The following is a 19,791-nucleotide window of genomic DNA, read 5'->3' on the forward strand; positions in this document are numbered from 1 at the left end:
AAGATCTCATTCCAACTCTAATAATAAGATAGAATTGTGTGATATTAAAAGTTTTGCCAGACCTGTTCTAAAGAGGTTATATTAGCGTTTATGTGGTGCAGCAGTTTATCTTTCATTCGAGTTTTAGCTCCCTGGGTTTGCTGTTTTAATTACTCGGTGACGACTGAAAGGGGCTCTTACTGCAGTGTTTTTCACATCAAGTGAAGAAAGCCCTGGCAGCAGCAACCGGGCCACAATTTTAGGGGAAAACGCTGTAATAACCGCGTTCAGACTGGAGCGGTAAAAGCAGGAAGCTGTTACAGTCACATCAGCCGGCCTGCAGGATTTATTTATAGCCTGACAACGTAATGAAAAAACATCTTCTGCATGAAACCACAGTTCTTCTGCTTGTACGTGAAAGATTGCAATTGGCGATAGACTTAAAATAACGGCGGACCAAATTTAGCACCGCGACGCATCTGTGAATGTTGGTAATTAGGATGTAAAAACTTGCAAAAACAAAAGAAAATCAACATGAGGTTCCACCAGCGAATGCTATGTTATGACAGTCTGCAAACAAAACACTTTAGTTCCCCTCAACGGGAAACTTCAACTTCTTTTTAAGTAGAGTTCCATGGAGAACTATGAGTAGTTGGTACATCTGCACCTTAAATTATTTGAACCCCTTCGCTAATTAGCTTTATTATCCAAACATGCAAGATAGCAGATAGTTTGCAGTGAACAAGGATCATTTAAATGTCAGTGTAGCTACTATATGAAACATGGAATGTCACTTTCAGCCACTACTGCAGAATCAGATTCCTTTAGTTGGTAAAAAATGTTTTAAATCCCACCAAAGATTTTCAGTAAAGTAGAAAAATTAAATCAATCTCTGGGTTTCTGGTGACAAAGGAAATAAATCAGCCCCAGAGCTTCACTGAACTGCTGCCATGCTTCGCTGTAGGTATGATGATCTACTCGGAGGATTTTAACCTGTGGTTCATTGAGCCCAAAATTGCTTCAATTAAAAGCCTCACAACTATATCAGAAGGTAACATTGTTCCACATCTTCAGCTTTCCGGCCAACATCAAATAGTCCTTCTGTGAAGGACAAGACCTGATAATAAGTCATCCGTATCGTTGTGGTCCCAGGATCCCAGAAGTTAGACCGAGCCCCCAGAGGAAACTCACCTCCACCATCTTCTCTATGTGTTTCTTAATGATCGTCGGGTCAGCATTGGGTTTCACCGACACGGCCCACTCATCAATCATAGTGGGCTTAGTTTCAGGCGCCGGGGCAGGGCTGGAGTTCTGCTGCACAGCAAAGAAGCACAAAGGATCATGGGATTGAGGTTAAACTAAGGAAGAAAGAAGACAGCTTTGACAGAACAAAGTAAAGGTTAACACATCTGTTTTAGGCACTATATATCCTGCTATATATATCCTCAAAACATTCTGCTTCCGTGCGTTAGGATGGATGATCTCCATAAGACAATAACAGCCTTTCACTGCCTTAATAACCCGTTTTAAACTGCAGCATACACCGTTTGATCAACAGCTAAGGTCAAACTGCCCCAGACTTTTTGGACATTATCAAAAAATTCTGTCTTATGGTTATTGAACATGTGGGCCACTCTGTCATACTCAATCGAGCTGCAAAATATTACAGCAATAATCCAATATTATTATTATTATTATTCATTTTAATAATATGATGCTATGCTAGGCATCATACTCACTCAGCTCAGCATGCTGGGTGCTTGAAACTGTAAGTGAAACTGACAGCAGAACCTACTTTCTGGCTGATTTGGTTGATAGTTGCGACCACTTTGACAGTGTTGGTGTGGGATTTATAACAAAGCAATAAATACATAAAATGATATGGCAAAAGAAGCATTCCTAGTCGTGATAGAGCACAACATCACAAAACTCCACAATCTTGATTTCTCATGATTGAACCAACTTATTGTGTTTTTCAGTAGGTTTGCACAGGAAATGGTGGCAGCAGCTCACTGTGGTGTCAAAAACCAAACATGTCTCCTTGTTTGGCCTTGATGTGGAGAGCTCTGTGATTTCAGCATGTAGAACAGGAGCGAGTGGTTCTTAAAATATAAGCTAAATACTGGATTCCCTTAGTTCTTTGTGATTTTAGTGTTGCACACATCAACAGCGCAATGATGCATGACAAGCATCTACCCATCTAAGAACTGGAAACCAAGGCTTCAAATTAAACAGGCACTCCAATATCATGTTGGAACGATTTTGCCTGGTGGGATGAGCGTCCTTCACATTTAAAGGTCAAGATTTGGCCTGAGCAACATGAAAGCAGAGATCCATTCTGTCTTGGGTCAACAGTTCCAGTGGTAGTGGTGTCATGCTGAGGCAGATATGTTTTAGCACACTTTGGACATTTTTAGTCCTAACTGAGACAGCCAACAAGAATGTAGTTGCTGACGTCAACATCTGCCTCCCTTTTATCTGTAGCATGAAGAATTACGACAGGTCTAAAGGGAAGGTACGAGCAAAAAGTATCTTACAGCTGACTTGCGTGGTTCTCTCTGCAGAGACATCTGGTAGATTTCCTCCTCAGTATGGTACTGGTCCAGTGACACCTGCAGAGAAAACATGAGCATGAGGCATGCAGAATTAGATGATGTCACAATTAATATCTCTAAGAACAAAAAAAAAAAGTCTGTTTCCCAAAAACTCTTCAAATATAATTTATCCTGATAGTTTTTAAAAATTATTCTGCCTGAAATGTTTGTCAATTTTTTATTGCATGTCTGGGATTTGAAGCCCATAAAAGCCAGAATGTTAACAGAAGTCCATTGTCTTTCATAAAAATATATATAGCTATATATAATTTCCCTTACATATATTTTTCTTTACACACTATTATCAGTGAGAATGCTTACTGCATTCTCGCTGATAGTGTTTCTGTTTTTCTTTATTATTATTATTATTATTATTATTATTATTATTAATATATAATGTTCTGTACATTTTACTACATTCAACTAATTGTGCTAATTCATATATCAAAATGTTCAGCTTCTTCTGAAGATTTCTGCTGTGACTTTTGCTAAAATTCACTATTGTACTTTTTGAAATATACTAATTTCTGCTTCTGCTAATTTATGCATTTTTCTGTGTTTTACTTTTTCCACTTTTTCAACTATTTCAGGCTTTATACTAACTTCTGCTTCTGCTAATCTGCGCTATATCTTTGGCTAAATTTAGCTCTTTAGCAAAAATATTTCTACCATGTATGACTGTAGCTTTCTTCTGCTTTTGTCTTCTTATGCTATGTTCTGCTGTTTCTTGCATTTTCTGCAGCAATCATTCTGCAGAAATGCATTCTCATGGCTGTTTCGCTAAGAACGACACTTTTTCTAGTTTACGGAAGTGTTTAACTGTCGTTAAAAAGAGAAATTAAACAAATTTTTGTGAAATATTTTGTGAAATGTTGTCTCTGCTGCCCAAAGTTTGGTCTGTTACCACAGCAACCATAAGCCTGTCATACAGCAACAGTGTTCAGTCAGAGGCCTCCTGAGACCTGATGTAAGACTGACTGCTACCGGAGATCTTTCCTTTCCACTTCATTATCTAAGATACTTAGATGATATGAGTTATGATGAGAACATTTAATATCCCTTTGGGATAAATAAAATATTTTTTAATTGTTATAACAACAAATTAAACGTGTTAGAATGAGTTTTATATCTTTCTATAGCGAGAGAGTTTCTGGTTTTATTAAGATGCTGCTGTATTTATTGTCTGGCTCTGGCAGTCAAATACTTTTATAATTACTCAACACTGACATTTGACACTGTCAGTAATTCTTGACATGAGAGAAAGTTTCCTACACACCATGAATTGGGAAAACGTTGTGCCATCTTGTGGACAATTACATATTTAGGCTCTTATCTTAAATTAAATCTTAAGGAAAGTTACAGTTGGAAGTGAAGAATTTTTGTCCATAGGAGCAAATGTGCCTGTTTTTGTGAAGAGTCGTAATTTAAAGAACTGACGTTTAAAATTAAATATCACCTTTGAATTATGCTCATTCAACACTGTCAAAAGGTTAGCAAATTGAAAATACATCACATGAATTGTTCCTGGGATTAAATATGACCCCCAGCCTTCAAACTTGAGTTTGTGTCTCTCTTTTTCCTGAAAATTTTTTTTTTATAGCTGTTTTTCTTCAGTTTCTACTCTCCGATCTCCATTCTTCCACGGAAGCACCAGACGCAAGTCATCGTTCATCATTCGAGGGTCAGTCTCAGGTCACATGGTGTCACCTGAACCGGCCTTGTTAGCAGACAAATGGCAGCTGGAGGCGGCAGCTCAAAAAGTTACTTTTACCAAAGGTCTAAGAGAGCAGCAAAAGAAACCCAAACAGATGTTTACAAATCCGAGACAGACTAAACTGAATAAGTTCAGTTTGCGTTTGCTGCCACCTTTGCAGCTCTTTTTGCTGCCCTCTGCGAGGCAGAGCTGGACCTGGGCGTTTATCACAGCGAGACGAATTGTTCTGTCCAAAATGAAAAACATTCACTGGATCGGTGGGTATGTTGCACACAAAGACGGCTCACCTGTTCACAGTAGGAAGTGTTAAGCAGAGCCTTGTTTAACAGCAGCATCCCTCTGCGCCCTCACACTACGTTACTACAGCAACAGCTGCGTTTATTTCTGGGCAAGGTTACAAATTAAAAGTCACACATACGTTTCCACCACTGGCCCCACAGTTGTTGTGCGGTGAGCTGTTGACTCATTGTCAGGATGTTTCCTGTGTTTTACTGAGGCAGACTGGTTCACCAGGAAGGACAAAAGTTCTTTTTTTTCTGGTTCAGTTCTCTTATTTACCTAATTTTATTCTTCCTCAGAGTAAAGGTCAAGAAGGAGTTATTCAGTTATAAAATCCAAGCAATTTTATCTAAATTGAGAGCATACAATAGTTTGCTTTGTCAGAACTTTGACTAGGCAGCTAGCTCAATGTGCTCATTGTCCTGCAGTAAGTCAAATCTCTCAATACTATGAGGAAACTTCTGATGCAGATCTTATTAGTGCTGATGTGAAAGCCTCACCACACATCCTGTCATCCTGCTTCGTTTCTGGAAACTCTTACCGAAACATCCAGAAGCAGCTCCCGACGGTTTGTGGCGAAAAAGTTTGGTTAAAGAGGCTCATGTTTAACGTGGGTATGGTGTCTCCATGGTGATCTGTACTGTTGGTTTTCCGCTGCCGTTTTAAATGTAGGTCAGAAATAGCTGTGGGTTATCTGAAGATGTTGCGCCATTAGATTAGATTGTGATGACAATCTGACACGTTCTATGGGTCGCAGTTCTCTATACTGGCTCATATATCGGTTTTGTTTTCTCCCTTGTTGTTCAGCGTCAGTTAACTTTACCCAACCTTTCAAAAACCTTTCAAAAACCTTAATAAATCTGAATTTATACATTTTACATCAGAGGTATTGCACAGCGAGGGGACGACAAGATTAGACTTCTCACTTGGCTGCTACTAGCAGTTAAATGAGAATCAGCTAGTGGGGCGTGCTGTGGTGGTGCAGGGGGTTAGCACGCCCCACATTTGGAGGCCTTAGACCCGCGGACGTTGAGGGTTTGACTCCTCCTTCAAAAATGGCGCCGGCTCAGCTGGCTGCCTGCAGACACAGCTCCTGTCGTGTGTTAATCTGTGTATAAAAAATGAATAAAGTAACTTCTAATGATAAGTACGTTAGCTTGTTGACTGATTATCAACACTTCAGATTTACTGGGCCACCAGCGTTATTAACGAGGGTCTCATAACACTCAACAAGTCAACCACAATAACAACACTCAAGTTTAAGACTTCAGGTGTAATGTAATGTAATGTAATGTCAATATGGTAAACACAATAAAAGTGAAGGCAATCCAGGTAAAAGCCGCTCCCAAATTAAAATAGCATAAAGCTAACTAAAAAAAAAAAGCTTACTCTGTTTGTGAAATCCCCTACAGATGCCATTTAATTTACATTCTGAGGGCAGTACTGAGTAAGATAAGAATAAAAAAAATAGCACATCTAGTACTGCTTCCAATAATACTACTGACATTTGTGGTGGACCACACTTATTCGTAGTTCAATATTCACTGCCATTTATTGTCCTTGCTCCTGATTGGCTGTTAATGTTAGCTACTGTACTACTGATAAGACTGTTTCTACTTTTAATGCATTTTAACATATACTTTACTGTTTCCTAACTCCTACAAGTAACTTTATTATTCCACTGTATAAAAATGTGATGAATTGGAACAAACATATTTATTCTTCCTTGCTTTGATACCTGCTTGTCTATAAATGGCCATGGTTGTACAAAATTATGATTTTGATGATGTTACAAAATTATTAGTTAGCCAGAGTGAACTGTGTTAGAGTGTTGTTGTGTCATTTGAGTTCAGTGTACTTTAAGTCTGACGAATAAGCAGATGAATTAAATGCCAATTGTGCTTCATGCAGTTGGCAATAATGTGCAGGTTGATTGGAACATTTAGAAAGACTCTTGCCCAGGGGAATTCCATTATGTACTTTTCTTAAAAGCATTCCTCTTAAAAATTTTGAATTTCCTGTTAATTATGCACAGGGTACCCTGGCTAATAACTAATGAAGTAATTTGTTTTTCTTGGAATTCAGTGTTAATAAATCGAAAGGGTGACTGAAAGAATGCATGCCAAACTTGCAACATTTTAGTTTTTAAAAAGACTACAGTCATGCGCTACTTTGTGTTGATCCGCTCATAAAAATGACACAAAACGTTCAGAGTGAGAGATTTTTTTTTTTAAGACCCTGCGTCTGCGTACGTTAAAGCAGTTAAACCTGCTCCGTCTCCGATGTTTTGACGCAGCGAGAGACTGCAGGGTTTTGAGTTATTTCATCGAATTCCTCTCCATCTTATCGCTGCAAGCTGAGCAGGATTCAACACACATCAAATCCACTGGCTACTGACAAAAGATAATTGAGTATTGACCCCGTCCAGTAAACTCTCCTGACGTCCGCCTCAGATCTAAACCCCATGAGAAGGACGGCGAGGTGACTTCTGTTGCCAGCGGGTGCTGTATAAATAAACCAAATTCCAGCAGCTATCTCACATCAACACTGGCAGCCAGGCTGAGTAATTGATCTCTTGGGATTGTTTAAGCTTCCCTTCCCACATTCAGGAAACATCTGCCAACAATAATGAAACACAAACACAGAAGCAGTAAAGTGGCGGTGCTGAAACAGAAACTCAATGCTTTCATGCTGATCTGCCGGGAGGGCCAAATCTGAAAAGTGGTCTCATACATGGGAAGTAGTAAATACAGCTCTTTGCAAAAGTAATTCAGTTTGTTAAGTTTTTCACATTTTGTCTCATTAAGACCACAACCTTTAATGTGTTTTGTAGGGATTTTATGTGGTAGAGCAGCACACAGTAGCATGTAATTGTAGAAGGAAGTAAGGAGCAGTGGATCCCTGGAGACAGGTAGGTCTCCATTATGTAGGGGGTAAGGGGGTTAATGACCCCTAAAACTCATGAATACTTGGAAGCCCCTCTAAAGATGTCTTTAGCTGCTAATTTTAATTGTTTAAACATAAAATATACCACAATGTGGTTTGATATGCACAAAGCAAATCTTAGAACTACAGCAGAAGCTAACATCTCCAGAGTTTGAGCTACGCTCTTTGGGGTACAGCCAATCAGAGCCAAGGAAAAGCCCCAACATACAATGATCCACTGAAAACCCCGCCCATACTGGACAGCGACTGGGTGGGAGTCCACTGTAAAGTCTGAAGTTCACTGCTAATTTCCCCCCTTTACTCTCATGCCCCTATATGAAATCTGTTGCAAACAACTGTCTTTAGAAGCCACCTATTTAGAAACGGCCCATTTCCCCGAGTAACTACTCAACTCAGCTCCACTTGACTAGCCTCGGTTCAGGTCAAACTGCCTTGTCACTGTGGGTGGGCTTGTCATAAAGCGGCAACAGTGTTTTAATCTTATCACAACATTGTTGGCCATTGAGGACCGCAAGCGGCTATCAATGGCATTGCTATGGTGATGCAACCTGACACTCCACCTCTTGGCCAATCGGTGACTGACAATCTTCTCACGACGCGTTTTCAGTGCGACTTGAGACGATAAGAACGCAGATGAAGTAGGTTCTGAAAAAGGGGCCTGCACCACATGGGAAACTGTTATAACCACCTAAGAGCCGAGTGGAGTCCAAATGTAAATCCAATTGAGAATTTAAAAAAGATAAATATCCACAGACAATCCATCCAATCAGACTCAAGATATCTGAGGACATCTGCTTGTCACTGATTTCAGATTTCTACCATTTGGTATCAGAAATCCCATTAAAATAAACACTTACGGTTGTAGCATAAAAAAACGTGAAGACATTTTGAATGGCAGTGTTGAAAACCTGAACGTTGGTGGCCATCTTAAAATGCTTAAAAATGTGGCCTGACTGTTATTTACACTTCAATACGTGACGGAGCGGAGATTGACTGAAAACCTAATGTGTAATATTTGGTGTTTGTGCTCAAACATATCTGCACTCTTGCAAACTGCAAATGGGTTTTGCACACCAGTATATTGCTAGTTGAGTGTCATATTTTACTTGTGTGTTTGGGATCCACAATGCTGTTCAGATTATGTACCTTATAGGTATAAAATCTCATCAGTTATTTATAATGCCTTTTAAAATTTTTCTTCCATTTTGGTACTGAAACACATGGTATATTAGAAATTGATTTTTCATTTAAAAACTGTTTTAATAAAACCTCTCAATGCAGTTTTTTTATAAACTGTATATTTTAATCGCTCTACTTTCAGGGTTTCAGTTTTCAAAAGAAATTCAAAAAAACAGTTCAGCACCAGCTTAGACAGAGAGGAATGTGGTGACTTCTACAGTACAAACCAAAAGTTTGGACACACTTTCTCATTGAATTCAATGAGAAAGTGTGTCCAAACTTTTGGTCTGTACTGTATATCGTTTGGTGAGCATTTGGTGAACACAAGAATGGATCTACAAGGAGCCGTCACATCTACAAGCACGGGTTTTAAACTGCCGGCCGTTTTGTAACCTGTCTGAGACTTTTATTTCCACCTTCTTTTCATTTGCAGTCTGAGAGTTTTACTGTTCAACACAGAGTGGAACAGAAGCAGAGAGGAAGTTCAGACAGGAAGGAAAACTAGCGTAACGTAATTATGTCCTGAGGAATGTTTGTCCTTTACATCCTAATAGCATTTCAGTCGGTCTTCTTCTGTGGGACGTTTGAAAAATGAGGACAAATGTTAGAAAAGCAGAACATCCACGAAATCAAATACTCCAGAAAACCAGTAATGTTTATCTCAAACACGCTGTCAGGCAACACTTTCTTCTTTAAGCTGACTCAAAGGAGTGGGCACTGACTTAATATTTGCCAGACTTTGCTTTCATGTCATGATATCTTTCCCTGTGAGCAGTGTTAGTTGTTTCGACTGCATCTCCACCACTTCTATACAGAACACTGTATGGATGCATGATATCCAGGAGTTAACGTTGATATTGGCCGATATTAGTCATTTCTTTTAACATATCGGTATCTGTTTGATAAGTAAAACTGGGCCGATAAAAAACAACACCACAGAATTCATTTAATTCGTGTTGCTACTGTTTGTGTTCCTGGCAGTTTTGTTGGTCAACCATATATGGTTTTTGTTTTGGTCATGTGATAATGGAGGTGCTTAAATAAAGCACAGAAGCAATGCTGATGGAGTGATATTCTGTTCTGTGTTGAAACTTTATGGAAATATGTCATGTATATAATACATATTGAGTAAATTAATACCAGAATTGTTAATATCAGATATCGATAGTGGACCAAATTTTTATATTGGTGCATTCTTATAAAAAAAAGTCAAATCATCACTGACCTAATATTATCTCCACTCCTTGGTTTGATGATTCACAACGCAAAAGTTTCACAAACCACATCCCTGATTGCGCCACCACAGGCGGGGTTGGTAAATACACAAAATGAAGATTTTCGAGGTGGCCTTGTCAAAGTCACAAAATTCAATTAAAATTCCGTGAAATTACTTTAGTATGCCTAGATTACAATAATAGGTAACTCTATTTTCATGGCTTTTTTTCCTGTCCTAAATCGTCATCTGAAAATCTAATTCTGTGTTTCCTAAAGTTCTTTTTGTGTGATATTAAAACTTGGATGACAATCTGAAACATTTTAGCGCAAATTAGAAGAAATCTGTAAACGTGTTCATTGGATTCTGGTTTTTCCATCTCTTTTGCTTTGTGAATGAACCAGGAATTAAATACTGGATCAATTAACCCTTGTTCATTTACACTTCTCAGTCCATCTGTTCCAGTCTTTGCTCCATGAGTCCAGGGTTGCCTGTACGTTTGGCAGCCTTCGCCCGGCTACATCCTCAGCCTTCACCAACCTTTGCATCGTGTTCTCTGGTGGTTCTGATCCTACTGCTATATAAATAAAACTTTTTCTTCTTCTTCTACCCTTGAGATGACTTATTGCTAAAACGTTTGTGTTCCGGCTATCTTCACTCACTCTCTCTCGTCGAGTGTGTGCACAGATTTGTCCCATCTGGCTACAACAGAGCGGCTGCCAGAATGGGCGTCACGAACTGGACGCCTGTCACATTGGCATGTTTTTGTCATTCACAGCGTTCTGCCATTCTGTCTAGTCTGACTGCTCCTTTGAGAATGGTTCTGTTGTTAGCACGCCAACTTATATTTCTACAGGTTGTACCCAGAGCCCCTGAACTCACGGTGAGCAGGTTGAGCAGGTCGGAGTTGGACTCGACGTTCGGCGGAGTGGTCTGGATCAGGGTCAGCTCCTGCAGGATGGCGTAGAGCTGCTGGGTTTTGGCCAGGTTCACGCGCGTCTTCTCCTTGTCGGCCCAGTCCGGCAGCGCCACGTGCACGGCTATCAGGTCCTTCAGGTGCACGCCGAGGATGGGGAAGCGGAAGCCCGAGCACTCGGAGAAGCGTTTGCGGTACTGACTGTAGTTTCCGCATGACGTCACCAGTTCGATGAGGGTGTTAAAAACCTGCAGGTGAGCAAAGGAAGGGTTGAGTTTTAGAGTCTGGTTTATGAGACTCCCAAATGTTTAGCAAAACTGTAACTCCAGATGGACTCATGTAAGAGTAGAAACTGTGCATCCGCCCAACTGTTCTGATCAACACTCTAGTCATGTGGTTCAAATTCATAGTTCTAAAAAGACACAGCGTGGGCGTAATGGGCAACGACAAGCAGCTCTGCAACTCTCACAGAAGAGAGGTGGGCTGCCGACTCAAGATTCAACGTTCCACCTTAGCTAAGTGGACCGATACGCTGAACACTGCGGACTGGTGTGGCCGGTGTTCGAAAGCGAACACCAGAAACGGAGTTGGGCGACGGCGTAGAGGGCAGGGGTCGCTGCTGCACCTTGTTGGTCTCGGCGCTGATGTGGCTCTGAGTGTCTTTGAGGCGGGAGATGGAGCTGTTGCTGAGGCCGCCCACCACCGCCATCAGGGTGTTGAAGTTCTGCAGCTGGAGCAGTTTCTGCCATGGAGAAGAGAAGAACAGATAATACAACATGTTTATGTAAGCTGTCTTAAAGACAACGCCTTTTTGGACTGTGTGCAGGTTACATCGGACAAAACTTTTTCCCCGTTTTAAGAAGGTTACCAAAGTTATTCCTGTTTGCTGAAGGAGAGAAACTTTGTTACTTTCTTAAGGGATAAATTTACTTTTAAAATGTACGCCTTAAGTCAAATCTTCTCAGCATCTTCCCAAAGCTTGTAACAACAGTTTGCTAGAATTCTGGTCTTTTCTTCCTGACACCACTTGCCTAACTTGGTCACATTTGTAAGTTTAAAATGAACACTCGCCTATTTGCAGTTCACTTATCACAGACTTTGTTTCTGTGGACTATTCTAGTAAATTTAACTCCAAATTATCCACAGAAAATTTGCTTATTTGTGAATTTTCTTCATAGAGCATATGAAAAATATTTAGGGGTGCACCGATTGCAGTTTTGTTCCCTGATACCAATTTTTTTTTGTCTCAAATTTTGATAAATGTCGTAACAAAGTCATTAACCACAGCTGAAACATAACACAAATACCACACGGCCAACTTCCTCCACTCGCCTTCCTTAAGCAAACGATATCAAGATGGAAATAAATGTCAGTTTTTAATATCAGTTTTATTAATCAAACCAATACTGATATGCTAAAAAATGACTAATATTGGCCGATACAAATGTTAGTGCCAAAAATATCATCCATCCCCAAATATAATGTGATGTAATACCAAGGAAAATAAGGCACCACCAACAGAAAACAACTATGACACATAACCATCATTAGCTGTGTTTCCATTCCAAATGGAATATAAATATTCTCACACAAATGCAAAGCAGCTATTTGGTTACTACTGACGCTCACTGCTAATTCTCCTTCTGCAGCCTGTGCATGTGAACTCAGGTCAGTCAGTTCTTGACCACACTGCTGGCCGAGGCTTTTGAAAACTAAAACTACATCCATTCATTATCCGAGCTTTTGTTTTAATAACTTGTGTTTTGGATTTTCTGTATGGGGGATAAAAAGAGTAAGTCAGAATTAATGTCGATGCATGGAGGATTATCCCATGTTCTGTTTTTTCCTGTGTAAAGGTCTCAGCTATGTTTTTGTGAAAATGAGTCTTGCGCAAGCAGTGATAAAACTGAAGCTCAAGCTGCTTTTGAATGCATTCTGCAACCTTAAAGCTGATGACATTTCTGCAGCTTCCCCCAGTATGCACTGGTTGTGTCCCATCACAGCCTCCTATAGGGCGCCCATCTCCAATTCCTCATATTCTCCTTCTTCATTGCAAACCAGCATCATTAGTCCACCTGCTGCTTTCTTCCAATTTATTTCCCTTAATGCTCTGTGGGAATTTGCCCTTCTGCCTTTGTCGATGAAGACGACGCGTCTCCCTGCTCCTCGCCCCGCTCTGCTTCGCTGTACGTCCGTTTCCACGGCCCTCATGTCGGATCCAGATAGAACCGGCGCTCTGCCCGGGCGCCGCTCGGCAGATCGATCCCCGAGGGTGTGTGAGCTGGATCAAATGGTCCCCTGCGGCAGGCCTCCCACGCAGCAGCGACCCCATTGATTTCCAGTGAGATGCCAGCAGGATGAAGGGCAGCGTGAAGCCCCGCAGAGGGCTGTTCATTAAGAGATAGCCCAACTTTAGCACACAGAGGAGAGGCATTCATCGAAACCGATTCATGTTCTGCTGTGCGTCTGAGCTGGATGTGTCATTCTCTAATAAATCCATTTAAACCCGCACCGCCTTCTCCTGAAAGGACCCGGCAGGACAACTTGATCTACAGATTGATAAGCTACAGCTGCTACAGGGCTTTACAAAATGATACATTTTATTTGAGGTTTTTCACATTTTTGAACCATGTTAGAATCACAAATGTATGTGTATTTTATTGAGACAGATGACAGCTTAATTTTGATGTAAAAGATGTTTTGATATGCAGCTCTGGAAAAAATTAAGAGACCACTGAAAATGATCAGTTTCTCTGATTTCACTTTCAATCTAATAAAAGGGGAAATCCAAACATTGTGGTACTTCACAGGTCTTGTTGGGAAAAGGATCAAGCCTTTTAATCCTGTGGCATGTCAGCATGCTAAAACGTAAAGCGGCACACTAATAGTATTCTACTGAAAGCTAAGCTCAGCTGCAGCTGCCGTGCTCTCTTAATGATGACTACTGATGAGGAGTCAGCAGATCAAAGTTATTCCAACTAATCCTGGAGAGAAAAGTCCGTCAAAACCGACGTGGGCCGGCGCGTTGCCACCAGAACAAAATGTCACCAAAACCAATTCCAGCTCTTCTCTGAACCACGGCGGCGGATTGAGCAGTCAAACTCCTTTGCTCTCCGAAAGGTCAGAGAAAAGAAAATGTCACCCGTGATGATCAGAAAATAGTTTCTGTCTCTCCAGCAGCTCTGGTCAATACCAGCATCTGTGCTCTCTCTGCTCCGCAGAGACACGGCTTCATGAAACACCAGAAACGAGACGGCCGACTCATAATCAATGTGACTGAAACACTAAGGAGGGCTCTGCTGGACTCCCTTGACAAGAGCCCTAGGTAGGCAGCGATGTGTTCTGACAGAGAGACGTAAGGGACCCCGCTGAGAGCCGGCGGAATAAACCACGGCCGACTGCTGTCTGTTCTGTAGATACAGAGGAGATCAAACCCAGGGTGCAGAGTGGAGGCAGAGCTTTCATAACGACGGAAACAATCCACAAGTCCCGCTGTCGGTAAGTAACGATGCGTCCTCGGCGCGCTGCAGCCTATTAAGATGGAAATTCATCTGCGCTTTCTCTGCTCCACCGAGGTTTCATCCTCACAGTGGAGATGAAGAAGATTGTCACATAGATAGGAGGGGGGAAAAAATGACAACCCATCTGGCACACTGCAGCAAATGATGAGATCAAGCAGAAAGGAAAGCAATTACAGTAAAACCCAGGATGCCACTTACAGGGAGATTTCTTCAGTGAGAGGACGACAGTCTAAAGAAATCCGGTCAGCTACAAATGAGGCTTTTATTGGGATTTGGGATTGTTTTAAGATCAGGGATGGAGGAACTTTGTACTGTAGTTCCATACCTGAGTAAATTCCTACAGTCAATGAGTGTGGGAATCAATAAGGATCACCAAAGTTTACAATTTGCTGTCTGGGTGGTTTCTGAGCAAGAAGTTAATGTGTGAAATGTATGAACGAGACGTTTATGGTTTAAAAATAAAATCTCAGATGTTTTAAATCCCAAATCCCATTTCAAGCATTTTTTCTCCTTCCTTCTTTTCTTTTCTTTTTTGTTTTTAAAATAAACTATACATGAGAACAATTTGCTTTTATTTCAATCAATCCTCCTAAGAGTTGACCGGAATTCAAAGTTCAACTAAAGACAAGCTATAAAACATTCTTCTAAAACAAGATGGTGGGCCCAGGGGAGATGACGTCACTCAACCCAAGAAATCAAAACTTCATTAACAGACAATTCACCCAGCCAACAACCAAATTAAACAAAAACAAGCCATAAAACAGGTGAATAGCAGCTGAATCTAAAGGCAATTAGAAAAAATAAACTGTTGCTTTGAATTGGCATGTCTTGGTTTCTGGTGCCCCAACAGGACAAAGACGAGAAGAAAACTCAAATTTTAAATTTTTCAGAAATGTTATCTCTAGTCCAAACCAGAAATCCTGAACACATATTCATATGTGTTCATATGAGAATGGTCTAGTCAAATCCAGTCTAAACCTAATCGAAAATCTGTGACAAGACTTAAATATACAGTTGAAACCAGAAGTTCAGTTTTATTTCTCCGTGTGTGAATTTCAATCAGACCAAACTTCCCTGATTTCAGGTCAGTTAAAATTACCAAAATTATTTCTATTTGCTAAATGCCAGAATACTGAGAATATGTTATTACATTTTTCAAAATCATAAGTTTTTGTATATATACTGTATATTCTATATACATCCATACAAAAAAAAAATCCCCGCACCATGATGCTGCCACTTCCATAACTTACATTTGAGATGGTAAAAGCATCGCGGTTTTCCTCCAGATGTATTGCAGGTCATTACGCTGAAACAACTCCACTTTGCTTTTAGTTTTAGCGCACAATGGATTCAAAAGTATTCACATCCTATGTAATTTCATGTTTGAATAAATCCTTTTTTTTGTTTTTGTTCATGCAGTAATAAAAAAAAAAACACCCCAATCCTCTCTGCTCCTGTATTATTCTAGAAGGATTACTGGTGTCATGAGATGGATACCGCCTAACCTTAATATGCAAATGCCTACTGGCTCCTACAGAGAACGGCATGCTGGGAAACTCCCTGGCGTTGGGTTCCTCTGCAGGAGCGGGGTTGTGGTAAGAGCAAGACTGAATTAGAAATAAACGGTAATATTTCTCACACATTTGAATCTTCACCAAGAGAGCAATATGCAATTTATTTTCAAATAAAGGAGTAGATAATTGTTCAGTCGGTATGAAACATTAGCAAATATCATCTAATTATGTTTTGCTAGAACAGAATTATGTCCTGCTTCAGATCAAATGTATGCAGTGAGCAACAGGTGGAACCACAGACCTGGCGCCTCATCCACAGTATGCTGCTTTCCTGCACATACTTTTATCAGACTTTTGGGGGGAAAAAATACATTTCATCATCTTTTTCTAAAGATAATTTTATTTACTTGAGGCAAATTTAAATGCAATTAGGTAAATGCGCTCCATCACACGAGCCAGCTATCCTTTAATCTACAAGATACAAGGTTTTTCCTCCCGTACTAAAGCAGTCTCAGAGGAGATGTTTAAACGCTTAGATTTATTATGTTTTTTTTTTTTTGTTTCTTTTTTGCAGTTACACTGATGCTATCCGGTGGGAAATCAGAGGCTTATTGGTGCGCGCCTCAGCTCTGTTTCACGTTTTCCGAAACAGTTTTTTGTTTTGCCGTGGCTCCGGGCGACGCGACTCTCCGCGTAACTTCCTGGTAGCGGATAGCCAGCGAGCCGGGAGGTGGGGGGAGGGGGGGGGGACTAACCTGCGCCACCCTGATGAAATGGGAGACGACAGCTGCTCTCTGCTGGGCGGTGGGCTTGCTGAGCACCATGAGCTGGATCCACTGGGAGACGCTGTTGAAGAGCGTGATGAAGCGCTCCAGGATGGGGTTGTCCACCGTGCAGCCGTGCATCACGAAGCTGTGGTAGTCCTGAAACTGAGCAAAGAGGCAGGATGTCACTGAGAATGTTCCGCGGCAAGGAGAGATCCAAACGATGAAGCAAAGCAAAACCAATTGATGTCAAACACAGCATAACTGATATGTATGTTATAAAAAAGATTTGCATGAGAATGTTCAAATGGCACATTTTCTAACCACACTTTTTCCTCCCACTTAACTTTCTATAAATATGGTTGGATACAGAATTCTGCCAACATCCAGCTTTTCCAGTAATAACATTCTGTGGCTTCTGCTCGCCAGCTGCGTTTCCATCGACCTTATTGTGCAATTTGACATATTTGGAAATGAGGTTGCTTCTACAAAACTTGCGGGAAATTTCGGGAAAATTTTGTATTTTTCAATAAAACGTTTTGGTACTAGGACAAAGTGCTTTTGGTTTATTTCTCAAAACTACAACAGAAACACTTTTTTCGCATCACAAGAGTCACATGATCAACAACCGGATGTTGCCACTGGTGCAAACCACGAAGAAGAAGACGACAGGAAGTAGTTGGAGGAGGATGACGCGGCGTGGGTTTTAATGACTCATTGCATGAACAAACTGATTCATGTGAGATATAAATTGCATTTCTTACAATGACAGAATATTGAAAGTCACCTTTGCAGGTGTTTTGAGTTAATTACCTGATTAGCGTGTGACATCATGAGTTTCTAATATTTCCCTTTTTCACAATAATCAAACTCAAGGGTGTAAAATATAATTTACTTTGTTTGGTTGGTACGGATAGTTTTTTGTTTTGTATTTACACATGACATCTTTGTTTATGATCTTGAATATTAAAATTTGATTTAAAAAAGCAAACTAAATCATTAAGGGAGTACATACTTATTCTATACACTGTTTAGAGCTGGATTGCATTGAAATGAATCTGATTGGTTGGAATTGAATTTGTTTCCAGTGCGATTCTCTATGATGAGATATGATTTTAGTACGGCTTCTATAAGTAAGCATCTCATCTCCTCTTGTCTTCCAGAAATGCGGCCAAAAAAAAAGAAAAAGAAATCAAAGTTCTATAAAATTAACTAAAAATACACACAGCGCTATGAAAGCTGACATCAGTCTTTATTGCTTAGCAACCACGGTTAACCTGTGGCACTGATCTAAGAGCTGTGAACAAGTTGACTCTGAAGCACTAACCAGAATCTTGCAGAAGGATTTGTACTCCAGGAAGGTCAGGTGCTCTGCCAGCTCAGATGAATCAAGGTGGTCGAACAGCAGAGACATTTTCCTCTTTTTAGACACAGATGGGACACGCTGAGTCACCTGCCGCTTCCATTTATACGACGGCCTGCGAGCAGAGACACGGAACAGATCATTATTCTTTATAGATGTTATTTTCGAACAGCGTCATAAAAGTCATGAGGACCCAGGTTTATAGCCACCGGAAAATGTGACATTACCGGCTCCCCCGGAAAGCCACAGAGATCCAGCTTTCATTGGAGAATTTAGTTTGGTTTTTTTTCAACCTCCAAAAATCACCTACATATTTTTTAAATAGAGCTTAAAATGGATTCATACTTGAGTTTATCGTTAAAGAAGCGAAACAAGTCGCTGACCCTTCACAACTCAGCAATGTCAATTAAACACAATGCTGACACCTGTGGAGACAGACCCCCAGCTCACTCACACGCTGTCCAGGTCGATGAGCTGACTCTGCCTCTCGTTGCCTCCGGTGGTCAGGAGGTCTTTAAAGTCTTTGATCTGCTCCTCCAGCTCGGGGTTCAGATTGAACTCGGCAGGGAACTCAGAGATCCAGTACCTGGAAGAAAGGCCGCAGGAAGAACAGCAGACGAGTGAAGTGCTGGACGCTGAAAATAGTCTGGGTTTGTGCAGCTTGAAATGTTTCATAAATCTATCTTTCTGGATCGGTACTTTTGCTGCGAGGTGGAAATAGAAAAATTCGCCACAGTACGAGAGCCTGTGTTAAATTTAACATGGAGCGTGTTGCGGAAGTGTTCACAATCCATTTTTCACATTAAAACCACTGATTAGTGTAAAAATTGTCAACTGGAAGAAACATGATAAAAAAAACAGAGCTGGGCTGGCACTTCTTACTGAGAAGTTAATTGTGCTAACGCTAAAGCACTAGCTAATACTAAAACATTACACCAACATGATATTTAGTGGAAGCTACTGCTAAAGTGCTACACAGCTCAGCAATTTCAACACAGTATATATTTAGCGGATGCTAATGCTAAAGTGATAGCACAACCCTGCATTTAAAGGATGCTAAAACGTGCTAATACAGTGTTTACTGGAAGCTAATACTAAATCAATGAAACAACACGGCATTCAGTGGAAGCTAATGCTAAGGCGCTAACTTCAATTCAACTTATATATGCCTTTGAAAGACTATAACCGTTTCCAATTTATACCAATTTAATTTTGACATTATAATTTACACTTTCAATAATATCCTTAGATATTGTATTTATGCTTATAGTGTCTTCTCTATAGTCTGTTTTATTTTATTCCTGTATGTTTTATGTTTAAAATAAAGTTGGTAGCAAAAACTCAGAAAATGTGAGAAGAGGAAACAGAAGTGCAACATAAACAGAATAAATATGTCTAACTACTTAAAAAATTGTTAACGGTCAGTACCAAAAACGTCAAGGCAGATGTCCAATAGTGCTTTAGGATTTGTCCAGAAAAAATCATTTAGGGGAAGCTAAGTGTGCTAAGCATGTTAGCAAAAGCACTAAACAACAAAATAGCTCTGCTATTAGCGAATTAGGGGATTGGTGGAAATGTGCACACCGCAGTAAAAAAAAATTACAAATAAAAATCTGAAATGTGTGGAGTGCTGTTTCAGTTAGTCTTTTTTACTCCTTCTAAAGTTTCCCAAATATTCCTTATTGATTCTATTGATCAATGCTCAATGCATCCAGAGAGCAGAAAACAGAAAAAACTGAATATTTTTTGTTTTAATAGTTCTTACACAGAAATCAGAATCTGCAAAAAAAAAATAAAAATAACATC

General features: G+C 40.2%; 1 protein-coding gene across 3 annotated transcripts in view; it reads right to left on the reverse strand.

The window, feature by feature from the left end:
- Window positions 1-19,791, reverse strand: part of rasgrp2 (RAS guanyl releasing protein 2) — a 59,778-nt gene that overhangs the window by 23,062 nt on the left and 16,925 nt on the right. For 2 of the 3 annotated variants that reach the window (XM_005800031.2, XM_023346460.1), the window contains exons 5-11: window positions 18,440-18,571; window positions 17,950-18,100; window positions 16,614-16,787; window positions 11,446-11,562; window positions 10,787-11,068; window positions 2,517-2,591; window positions 1,171-1,293 (exon numbers count right to left, since the gene is read on the reverse strand). In XM_005800031.2, coding sequence (XP_005800088.1) covers window positions 1,171-1,293; window positions 2,517-2,591; window positions 10,787-11,068; window positions 11,446-11,562; window positions 16,614-16,787; window positions 17,950-18,100; window positions 18,440-18,571 — 1,054 coding nt within the window. The remainder of the gene's footprint in view (window positions 1-1,170; window positions 1,294-2,516; window positions 2,592-10,786; window positions 11,069-11,445; window positions 11,563-16,613; window positions 16,788-17,949; window positions 18,101-18,439; window positions 18,572-19,791) is intronic. The other variant, XM_023346461.1, reaches the window with a different exon arrangement.

The sequence above is a fragment of the Xiphophorus maculatus genome, chromosome 14 (assembly GCF_002775205.1).
Source record: "Xiphophorus maculatus strain JP 163 A chromosome 14, X_maculatus-5.0-male, whole genome shotgun sequence".
NCBI classification, from domain to species: Eukaryota; Metazoa; Chordata; class Actinopteri; order Cyprinodontiformes; family Poeciliidae; genus Xiphophorus; species Xiphophorus maculatus.